This window comes from Chiroxiphia lanceolata, chromosome 7 (genome assembly GCF_009829145.1).
Source record: "Chiroxiphia lanceolata isolate bChiLan1 chromosome 7, bChiLan1.pri, whole genome shotgun sequence".
In the NCBI taxonomy this organism is placed as follows: Eukaryota; Metazoa; Chordata; class Aves; order Passeriformes; family Pipridae; genus Chiroxiphia; species Chiroxiphia lanceolata.
Genome location: NC_045643.1, coordinates 4,327,289 through 4,339,098, shown reverse-complemented (window position 1 = coordinate 4,339,098; position 11,810 = coordinate 4,327,289). Strand labels below are relative to the sequence as shown.

General features: G+C 54.1%; 2 protein-coding genes across 2 annotated transcripts in view; one reads left to right on the top strand and one right to left on the bottom strand.

Annotated features, from left to right (window-relative positions):
- Window positions 1-1,888: 1,888 nt before the first annotated feature.
- LOC116789399 (translation initiation factor IF-2-like) lies at window positions 1,889-2,767 on the top strand. Its single transcript, XM_032693201.1, has one exon. It carries the CDS (start codon window positions 1,889-1,891, stop codon window positions 2,765-2,767), a length of 879 nt encoding a protein of 292 aa, XP_032549092.1.
- A 1,527-nt stretch (window positions 2,768-4,294) lies between these two features.
- Window positions 4,295-11,810, bottom strand: part of FAM207A (family with sequence similarity 207 member A) — a 55,727-nt gene continuing 48,211 nt past the window's right edge. The window contains exon 5 of the mRNA XM_032692825.1: window positions 4,295-4,932. Within this exon, the coding sequence (XP_032548716.1) occupies window positions 4,848-4,932 (85 nt within the window). The 3' untranslated portion in view covers window positions 4,295-4,847. The remainder of the gene's footprint in view (window positions 4,933-11,810) is intronic.

The following is an 11,810-nucleotide window of genomic DNA, read 5'->3' as shown; positions in this document are numbered from 1 at the left end:
AGTGTGGGGGGAGTTTGCCAAGGAGACTTTTACTCACTTAAACCAAAACACAGGTGGCTTTTAAAAGAGAAAAAAAGTCCCATTTAGTTATCATAAAAGTACTCCAGAAGACTTAGTGCTCATAGCAGCATGCTGCTGAGGGCTCTTCCATTCCCGAAACACACACAGCCCATTTCCATTCCCTAAACACACACATGCCACAAAAGGGCACTAAACTTTCAACTGAGCAGATAAATCTGGATAAACTGGGGGCAAATATCAAAATGGGCTGAGGTCTGTGAGCACAGTGGGAGTAAAGTTATGAGACATCTCCCATTTCAGACACCAAGCACAATGTCCTTCCTGGTACCTGCTCAGAAAACAAGTGTTCATAGAGCAAATTCTCCTCCTGCTGAAGAAAGCGGGTTTTTTTTTTTTTCCCTTCTCTCGAGCAGAGAAGCCAGTGCTCTTGCACAACAGTAACACCAGAGAAGCCTTGGCCAGCATGCTGGCTGTTGAAAACAAACTTTAACAAGCACGTGCGCATGGGAGGTTTGGGCCACAGCTCATCCGTCACGCCCTGATAACCACCCAGAAAAACGTGAGAAAATTCCTCATGCAATCCTTGTTCTCAACTGCTGAAAGCAAGAGCTGTGCACTCACGCAGCTGTGCCTCGGGAAACTTGGGGAAGGCATCCTGTGAGGGAGCAGCACAGCCAGGATCAGGCAGCACCTCAGAGCAAGAGCGATGCACCGTCACCGGGCAAAGCCAACTGCTGGCCACCTCTCTGTCAGAGTGGTAGCACACAGAGCATGGATTTAATGGAAAAAACACGACCTTGGGCTGCCAGAGGAGCAGTGGGAAGCTTTCTGCGTGGCTGTGTCAGCCCTGAACAGCAAGGGTTTCTGAGCCTTGCCTCTGGTCAGCACACAATTACATGCCGTAAGGGCCAAGGGCCACATTATTCACTGCAGCAGGAAAAAAAAGTTAGACAGAAGATTTGGCAAAACCCCCAAAAGCATCTATCTCGGACATCCCAGAAGTAACAACAGTCATTCAAGATGTGACTCGTTTATACTACGAGGCTCATTACACAGGGGCCTGCCTATTTTTAGAGGTAGATATCACTACAACTGAGTGCCAGATAAACCCAAACAATTATTTCAAAAGGGTATTCCATCACTAATTATTCTAAACATCTTGTGCACTCTGGAAGGTTGGCCTGCTACCACTCTCCAGCATAAAACAGCTCCGAGAAGGACACTACGAATTCACTCAAACAGTGGCGATGGGTAACTTGCAGAGCCAGCAGCGTGTCTGTGAGAGCCCCACGGCCACAGAGAGCTCATTACCGCTCGGGTAAAATAAAAAATAATAAGAACCGAGACTGTAACCTTGTTTACACTACAAAATACATGAAGGTTTGGGGTTTTTTTTTATGTACCACCGAAAAGAAAAATAAATAAAAGCCCAGGCCAAGGACCAGTGAGGCTGACAGTGGCCACGCTGCTCATGCATCGATTTTGTGGTTTCACCAGCCCAAGTGCAGAGTCCCGAACGCTCCATAGCCCCTCTCTGGCACGACTCCCTCACCCGAGCCTTGAGAGGTGCCAGGTGAAGATGGGCAGAAACCAAGCGTGGTCCAGGTCAGCACTGCCCCTCGGTCACCAGGCACCAGACCGGCGCCCTTCGGGGGAACATTTTTTTAATCAAACGAGACTTTTAACAGTTCAATCACAGACCTCACGACCGCAGTTCCGCTCCAGCGCAGACCAAATCCAACCAAATCCCGGAGGAACCATGAAAACCAAAACCCACTGGAGGTCACAGCAACAGACGAGAAAGGACTCAGGGGTGGTGGAAGGGGGTGGGGTGGAGGTTATCCAGCCGGGAAGGGAAGGCGCTGGGATGTGCAGCCGCATTTCACGCCCGAGTTGCTCTCCAAGGACGCGCCGCCTCCCGCTGCAGAGGGCGGGTGGTGGGGCCGGGGGCGCCGGACCCGGCACCGCCAGAGGGGCTCGGCGGCCCGGGGGGCATCGGGGGAAGGGGAGGGCGGCCAAGCCACCCCCCCGCAGCGGCGGGGTCCGGGCACGGCGGGTTCCCCGGTCCCCCGCGGCCCCGAGCGCCTGGGGAAGGCGCCGCGCCCGGGAAGGAGTCCCCGGGGCGGGCGGCCGGGGCCAAACTTCCCGCGGCGCCGCCACCCCCTCAAAATGGCTTCGCCGCCGCGGCCCCTGCCCGGGTGAGTCCGTCCGGGCGCCCGCCCGCGCCCCGCCGCCGGTACCGGCCGGGCACCGCTCCGCGCCTCACTGCGCCCCCGCACCGGCGCCCTCGCCGCGGCCCGGCCCCGCCGCGCTCAACAGGTGCGGGGCGGCCCGGGCCCGCCGCCACCGGCACCGGCGCCGGCACCTGCCACCGCGTCAGGACCTGGACAGGTCCCGCGGGGCGCTCCCGCCGCCGCCGCCCCGGCTCACCTCCCGCGGCGCCGCGCCGCTCTCCCGGGCCCTGCCGCCGCCGCTCCGCCATGCGCGGCCCCGGCCGAGCCCCGCGGCGGCCCCGCTGCGCCGCCGCGGCCCCGCGCGCGCGCCGCCAACGTGCAGGCCGCGCCGGGCCCGCCAGCGCCGCGAGCCCCGCGCGCGGGGAGGGGCGGGGCCGCGGGCAGCGCCACCGCCCCCATTGGCAGGGGGCGCGCGCGGGGAGGGGCCAGCGGCGGTCGCGCGCTCTCCCAGCGCGGAGGATGGCGATGGGGGGCGGGGCTTGGCCGCTCTGGGGGCGGCTCTGATTGGGTGAGCGCACGGAGACGCGGGGCGAGGGGCGGGCAGTGGTTAATTAATCCCCCCCGCCGCCCCCCCCCCGGTCCCTCAGGGAGCCCCTGCCCAGTTGGGATCCCCCGCTCCCGCAGCCCCTGCCCAGGGACAGCCGCAAGGGTGCCGGACCGGCCTCCGCGGGGCTCAGAGCTGGGGACAACTCCTGAGCTGGGCCGGGGATACTCAGCACCTGCTGCAGCGCCCGAGGACTGAGCCTCTGCCGTTCCAACATCATCGTGGATGAGATGTCCCTGTCAATGTGCCTGTCCACGTCCATGTCCATGCCCATGTCCCTGTCCGTGTCCATCCCGCCACACCAAGATGAGAAGGTCAAACTGTCTTCTAGGGAGCAGTAAGTGATTGTGCTGGTTTAAAAGGAAATCGGCAGAAATGAACCCAACTCAAGAGATTACAAGTCATAGTTACAATTTACTAAAAGAAAAAAAAAATTACAATAAATGCAACGATACAGGAAAACTGGTTTTAACCCACAAAGACAGATGTATAAGCCCACGCCCTGGGACAAGAACAGAATGGTGTTCATTCACCGCTGTGCTGAGCTCCACATGGTCCCCCCCCGGGGGCAAAGGAAAAGAAACCTGTTGGTCTGGTCCTGTTGAAGTGATGATCACAGCCTTGTCAAGAGTGACAGTCGCAGTCCTGTTGGAATTCTGGTCCTCCTCTGGATCTGAGAAGCAGTACCAGAAGTCCCAAAACCCCAAGATACGTGCTCAGGTTCGGGTGGGAATGTCCAGCACCTCCCCCAGGGCAGGGAGTTTCACAGTGGGTGATTTAACTCAGTGAGTTGTGGGGTATTTTTGGAGACTTTGATGGTGTAGGTTGTTGCAGCTGCCTGTTTTGCCAGTCCACTATGGCCCATTAGCAGAGATGCCCCCTTGGGCTGGAGGTGAAGGTGCTGATGCCTCCTGGAGGGGAGTTATCGCAGCTGAGTCATGGGTTTGAAGACAAAAAAACACTCCTCACAGGGTTCTTTAACACCCAGGTCGTAGCCTGAGGTATCAGGTGTGCCCTGGGCAGCTTTAGCAAATGATCCATTATTAAGAGTCCCTCAGAAATGACACAGAGGGTGTAGAATATACACTTTTGGTTATACCCACGTGGTGATAAAGTGGTTCCAGCTCCTGTAACTAGAACAGTGATCTCCACCCAAACACCACCAGGAAAGTTCATCAGTGCTTCTACCATGGCTCTCTGTGTGCCTTATGGCTTCAGCCTCCTGAAGAACACGATTAAATAATTACTTTAAAACTTGGCTCTCACACGGTCTTTTTATGACAGCAGGCTTAGAGCACATGGCCACTTGGGGAGCAGGTTTCTGAGCAATGACTTGCATTTTGCTCTTGACAAAGAATCACAGAATCCCAGAATGGTTTGGGTTGGAACTGACCTTAAAGCCTTTGTCCAACCCCCTGCCATGGGCAGGGACACCTTCCACTAGACCAAACCCTGTCCAACCTTACCTTGAACACATCCAGGGATGGGGCAGCCACAGCTTCTCTGGGTAATCTGTGCCAGGGCCTAACAACCCTCACAGCCAAGAATTTCTTCCCAATATCCAATCTAAACCTACTCTCAGTTTAAAACCATTGCAGATCATTGCAGTTTAAAGACATCTGCAGATCCCGAACCAAGCTAAGCCTGTGGAATGCTGCAGAACACAGCAGAATGCAGCACTGGCCTTGCTCTTCCCAGTTTTCGTGATTTTTCAGACCTGCAGCACGGTATCACTCCTCTCTGCACTTCATAGCAGAAAATGTCCCAAAGTCTCATTCCTGGCCACAGCTGACCACAGATATCAACTAGTCAAGGAGAAATGTTAACTTTCCCAGCTATCTGTCCCTTTGAGGTTACCCAACCACCCTTTCAGTGGAGAAATTTTTCCCAATATCCAATCTAAACTTCCCCTGGTACAGCTTGAGGCCATTTCCTCTGGTCCTGGATATGTGCTGCTGCACCAACCACCTTGGTATTATGAAAACTTCGTGCTGAGAACTCTACTTTCTCACCCATTTCTCCAGAGTGTTTGGATGGTGACATCCACATTACCACGTCCCTTCTATGCCCACCGTGGGCTCCAGGTGCAGCACTGAGCAGCTGTTCTGCTCACATGTGGCTTCTTCCTTCTCTCTTTGTTCTTGGTGGGATATGGATCTGTGCAGGCATCCATAGGGAGACAAATAGGAGCAGCACAAAAGCCAGTGCTGGAAACAACAATCCATTTTTGCATTTCCTTCTCTCAGATGCAACCCTTTGCCTCTGCCCCGCCTGGGAGCAGCAGTGCCTGTGGGTAGGCTGCTCTTGGCTGGTGAAGCCTTCACCTCCAGGAATGCCTTTCTGCATTTCCTTACCCTATTTTATTTTTGGCTCAAGGAATTTAACACTAACTACTACATTCTTTCCCCTACTTTAGGACTAACAGTGAAGCCAGCAAGGACAAAACCATGTTCCTCAGTTCCACCTCTGTGTCATGGGCCACAGCAGTTGTGTCCCATCAGGATGTTGGGGAAATCACTGCTGGGGCAGGAGCAGGGGGGCAAGGCTCAGAACTAATGACTGATGAGGAGCGAGTGCTACTCCACTGGGCTGGAAGAGGCTGAGGAGGTGCTGGCCCAGGGACAGCTGGTCCCCCCAAGGACATCTGGATGTACACCCCTGGACAGACAGAAATGCACCCAGGGATGTCCCCTTTAGCCCCTCTGGAGTCCAAGGACAAGGAGGGCTGCTCTGTCCAGCTCCAGCCCCCCACTGGAGGGAGGAAAATCAGCCCCAGGGCCCCCATGAGGGCTCACGCTGGGAAAGAACATTGCCAGCAGGTCGAGGGAGGTGATCCTGCCCCTCTAGTCAGCCCTGGGGAGGCCACATCTGGAGTGCTGTGTCCAGTTCTGGGCTCCTCAGTACAAGAGAGACATGAAGCTCCTGGAGCAGGTCCAGTGGAGAGCTGCAGAGTTAATCAAGGGACTGGAGCATCTCTTTTTTGAGGAAAGGCTGAAGGAGTTGGGCCTTTTCAGCCTCAAGAAGAGAGGCTTATAGACATCCATGTCTATAAGTATCTAAAGAGGGAGTGCCAAGAAGATGGAGCCAGGCTCTTCTTGGTGGTGCCAACCAACATGACAAGAGATGATGGGCAGAAACTGATGCCCTGGAAGTTCCACCTGAACACGAGGAAGAACTTCTTCCCTGTGCAGTGACCGAGCACTGGCACAGATTGCCCCGAGTGTGTGTGGAATCTGCCTCACTGGAGATATTCCAGAACCGTCTGGATGCAAACCTGTGCCACGTGCTCTGGGATAATCCTGCTTGAGCAGGGAGGTTGGACCAGATCCCAGATCTGTGGTCCCTTCCAACCTGACCCACTGTGATTCTGTGAAATGGTGCAGGGGTGAGGGTGGGGTGGGAGGCACAGTGTGTTCCCAGACTCCTCATCCTGCTGGATGGCCAGCCCAATTCCACCATGGATCAGCTTGGTTCCCTGCCACTGTGGGATGAAAGGGGCCCCTCCCCAAATAGCACTGCCTTTGCTGAGCTGCACCACTGTGACACAGTTGTTGATGTTTACGAGACATCACATTTTCCCAAAGCATCCAGACCTTGTTGTGTGAGGGTTTTTTTTGTTCGTTTGGTTTTTTTTGGCTTGGTTTGTTTTTTGTAAACTTATTTTAATAAATGAATGGCTTTTTAACAATGACTTTTTCATCAAAGTCCTGGGAAATTGGAAATACTAGGCTGTCGCTCACACAAAAACACCACAAGCCAAAAGCAGCTTCACAATTTCCGCACTCTGATCTTCCCCCTCAGGGCAACACGATTTGCAAATTGGCCTTGCTCCTTAGAGTCCCCACACCCCAGGATATGGCTCAGGGCTCAATTAACACCGGTGGGTGTGGGGCTGTGCCCAGCATAAGGCTCCCACACAGGCTGGTGGTGCTCCCTCAGCATTCCCCAGCCGTGGCTGATGTGCCAGCCAGTGTCACCAGCAAGGCTGGTGCAACATTGGACATCCCTGTGGGACAGGGAGTTTCAGGAGCTGAGATGACTGTGCGCTTGCCAGAGCCACAGATTTCAGAAATGACCCACTCTTCCCAGAAGTGTTGCCTGTGATTTCAGGGAATTTTCTTGAAACCTTGCCTTGCTGCCGTGCCCATGACCACCAGCTGGAAACTCCTGCTGCTGTTTAGTAGCTCTGTCTGCATGTGCCCTCTGCACCACACACTGGCATCTTCTGCAGGCATTTTGCCCGTGAGCTCTGACCTACAGAGCAGAGTCCAAAGTGACACGCTCCTGTTTTAGCATCCCAATGGCCTTCAGGGCAGGTGCTGAACACATCCCTGTCTGCTGGCCCTGCCATTCTGGTGCACAGCTCTTGCAATATAGAATTCCCATCCCACACCCACTGCACTGGAGCCACACCTTGGATCTAAGATGCCAGTTCATCCAGATCTACTTTCAGATTCCTTGACCTCACCTGAGGATGAGGTGGATGCACTGCCAGATACATCACCTCCTCCACCATTCTGTGCCACCAACCCTACAGAAGCTGCATCCCTGAAAAACCCTGGCAGCAGATCCAAGCTTGGTAGTTTCTCCCTGCTGTTGCCATATGATCCTCGGTGGAGCAGCTGCCAAGCCAAGGGAACCTGCTTCCAAAGCCATGCTGCAAAGAGGAGGAGGGAGGATGTTTAACCCATTCCTTGCAGAGTGGCAAGCTGGCTGTCCCATGAAAGGACAATGGCATCCTCACTGGGGCAGTGGCTGCCTGCTGGAGGACAACTGGAGAGCATAGCTGCCTAATCAAAGATTTAACTGCTTTGCAGATGGTCTGCAACATGAATTTCTAAGGCCAGCACACGATTCAAGGCAGTTTAGCAATGCTCCTGTCTTCTCATCCCACTTGTGGGACAGGGTGGAGGAACGGTGGAGCTGGCTCTGGCTCCCCCTTTGCCAGCTGGGTGGCTGTGGGCATGTGGCTGTGTGGTGCCACACATGGCAAAGTGCCCCCCTTGGGTCACAGTGGGCAGGCAGGACCAGAAGCCAAAGCGCAGGACTGCCCTGGGGACAGTCTCAGCAGTGCCCAACAACAGATCATGAACCAACCTGCTCAGTGACCAACACAAGGCCAATTTTTAAACCATGAGCACCTAAGGAAGTTCTGATCATGGCAGAAGAAATGCAATGTAGGCTTGGCTGTTACTGCTCAGCTGCGAGGCTTTGGCACAGAGACAGACCGAGCTGACCTTCTGTGGAGCTGTGACAAGGAGAGGTCAAAACAACAAAAAAAGCAAACTTAACATTGGGAATTAGGAGGAGGGAAAACTGGAAGCAAGATCCAGCAAGTGCCATTCAAGTACAAGGACAACATCTCTGGCTTAAAAATCCCAATTTTTGGGAAAAGGGGAAAATGTGTGAAAAAGGACTGCGTGAACCGGTTTGCCACTTCTATTAGGCTGGTCACCATCAGTAGCAGCATCCAGAGCTCACCACAGGTGCCTGCAGTATCCCCTGCTTCTCTGATACACTGCACTGCACACTAAGCAATGACGAGCACCCCTAGTGTTCACTCAGAGCCCACCACCAACATCAGGTACTGTGGGCATGGGACCCCTGAAAGCAGCACGAGCTCTGCCTTTACACAGAGGACCAGAAGGCGGGTGGAGGAACATCAACAGATTTGTAAGAGTTAAGTGTCTTCCCACAGCAACACCTCCCTGCTCCCAAAGCAAACGGGTTCATGCGGCAGGCAACAGTTGTTTTACCCAGTGAAGTGGAAGGTGTTTAGACTAACCATCATGTTGGTGAGCAGTGATTACACGTATCCAGGACAGCTGTATACGTGTTCAGATGAGACGTATCCAAAACAGCTGTAAACACAGCCACATCCCCTCTGCCTGGCACAACCAACACTGCTTCCAGCCTGGAGCCCAGAGCCGCCGGCACAGCTCCGGCCCGTGGCATCATGGGTGCATTCATAAACCCATCAGACAGTGTCTGGGCTTGCAGCCCTGGCATGCTGTGGGAGGCACTGATCTCCCTGTGGCCCTATCCCACTGCAGGGCTCTGAGCAGCCCCCTCCTCCTTGCCCAGCCGCAGAGCCTGCGGAGATCAGGGGGCCAGGAGCAGAAGCATCCCACAAGGAAGCCACTCTTCTTGCCTCTCCCCTCGAATGTGTTGGCTTCTGTCCCTCAGTCCCTCAAACAGCTGGGACTGGCTAAAGCCAGACAAACCACACTTTAAATACAGATGAAGTGTTCAGCTGAGAACAGTCTGTCCTCCTGGCCCCTTCTGGTGTCTGTCTGTCCATCCTCCCAGGCTGGCTGAGTGTGCAACAAAGGGTTGCCTGGGCCAGGGTGATTATCTCTTCCTCCATCTCCTTCCCTTGGGAGGATATCCTGGCATCATGTGCCTTCACCTGCTCGGGGCCTGACATTTGCTCCCTTTCCAGCACCTTCCTGTTTGGGATATTTCTTTGTTTTAGCTTCCTTTTCTATTTATGTCACTGAAATTAAGTCCAGGGAGCATAAAGTGAACAATGTGTCGCATGCCACTGTCAACAATCCTGCACAGCAAACTGCATCCTACACACTCGTTGAGCAGACCTGCTATGGCACCAGAGACCCTGCCACCCTGCTGTGGTCCCCACCAGCCCTGTGACATCTCACACCCTGTCCCCCAGGTCACTCAGTGTCAAAGAGAACCTGCACTAGATTAAACCACAGAAATCCTCACTTTATGAACACTAAGCAAGGGGTCCAGATCCCACTCCTCACTGCCCTGGGGTAGCGCCCTCAGGGACAACTTTGGCTCCCCAGATGTTTGGGATGAGGAGCCACAATGAGCAGACACAGCCAGACCTGTGTGCTAATGGGAGCAGTTCATGGGAAAATGACACTGAATTCACACAGAGTCACCAACACAGCCTGTCTGGCATGGAAACACCAATTGTTAAAGCAGAGAGAAGCCCTTAGATGATATTTTATGCACCCTACTTGGAATCAAGCAACCTGGAAAATCTCAGAGCATTCGGATGCTAAGGTCTAAGTCTTAACAATGCTGCTGGCAAGGCACTGTGTTTTGCCTGCACTATTTAACAGCTTCCTCATAAGGAAACAATTGAATTGGTTAAGGGAAAAAGGCACCACAAAAATCCTTATCCCACTGTTCAGCTGACAGAGCCCTGTCAGCAACGTCACTCCTGACTCCAGTCCCAGTTTGGGTTTCTAGAGCACCCAATGAGGCATTAAGACTGGGGGGAGAGAAACCACAGAGCCACACATCGCTGCCTTTCCCAGGGAAAATATCTGAACAGGATTAAATTGCTCATCAAACTAAAACCACAAAGCCAGGTTTAATGCCTCACACTGAAGCAACCATGGTTCAGAGCAGAATCAGCAGATCCCGGATAGATATCACATAGGGAAGAGTCAGCAGGCAGGGCATGATCTTCCCTTGCAAGGAAATGGTGAGTATGGAGATAAGGGTGATCCAATTAACCAAGTTTTATGGGGATTTCAAAATGGCATGTGGTAATGCTCTTAAGCACTTAAAGAATACCCAAAAGCTCTTAAAGAAACTGAGCTGCCACGGGATAAGAGGTAGAGCCCTCCTGGGATTAGTAACTGGTGAAAGGTCAGGAAGTGAAGAGCAGGAGTAGGACTGCATCTCCCAAGGGAGGGTCTGAGGCATCCTGCACCTCCCTGAGTGCTCTGAAAAGGCCAGGACACAGTAATGTGACAGCACATCCATGCAGGATGGCCACCAAGGCCAGAGAAGCCAACAAAGGCAAAAAGGCCATAGCGAAACCCATGATTCCAGGCAGGGACAAATTGTGCTCAGAGGCAAAGGCTGGGTCAGGTGATTCACCTCACCCCTCTCTTGTGCAACACCTGGATGAAAGGAGCTGCTGGTGCCAATCTCATCTGCTTCCAAAACCATTACACAGCTTGAATTTGCATGCAGGTTTCCTGCACTCAGGTTCCCTGAGACTGCTCCTGCAGGAACCCACCATGAGTTGGTTTCAGAGGTACCTGTGCTGTAAATAAAGGGCAAAAGAAACAGGTACGAGCATGCAAGTGGCTTCATAAAGGGTGGGAAACGTAAGGATCAGCCAGGGAAGAGGGCATCGGGGGGGGGGGAGAAATAACCCCACACAGGGAAAGGGCTCACTGCACATACTGGAACATGCAAGAGTGGCAGAAGGTCAGAAGTGCCAGATCTCTCCTCTGCCAGCCACATTCAGGGCCAGAAGGAGCAGGAGTCACTGGAGGTTGAACTCCCTGGAGCTCCCTGGGTGCTGGACCAGCCACACTGCCTGTGCTGGGACTGTTGACGACCGTCATCGTGGTGCCTGCTGGCACCTGCAGCCACCTCCCTGGCAAGCTGCCCTGGGCAGAGCATGCAGGGGCAGGGATGGAGGAGGGAAGTTCAGCACTACTATTCAAAGGAGAAAACACGGCTTCTTCATGGCCTGGGGGCTCCACCTCCACACATCACCCTGCACCCGTACACAGTACAGCCAGCCAGGCACTCCAGCTCACAAGGAGGTGATCAGGACCTGGGCTGCTGCAAAGACAGCTGTGGCCAGGCTGAGTCATGACCAGCTGGGTCCCAGGCAGAGGTTCCTGTGGGCTGGGGTGTGACTGGTGACGTGGGAAGTTAGGGAAGGATGAGGAGTGCAAGTCCTTTTTTGTGAGCTGGGAGACACCTCCTCCCCTCCAGACAGCAAACCTACAGATGTACCCCCAGGTGACTCACAGAGGTTCAAAGCTCAGACTGACCCGTGGCTGTGGTGAAGATATGCATGGAAAGGGAATCAGTGCTAGTGTGCCCTGGCCAGGGAGCTGAGGAGAGCGACCATACTGCAGCAGAGACCCAGTGTTCCCAACAGTCCCACTGCTCCTCAACAGCTGCCACTGTCACATTAAGTAGAGTAAGAAGTGTAGCTGAGGGCTGGAGTAGCATCAGACCATGGCATGACCCAGGGTCTGCTGCCAGCTGATGGAGAGGAGAACCTG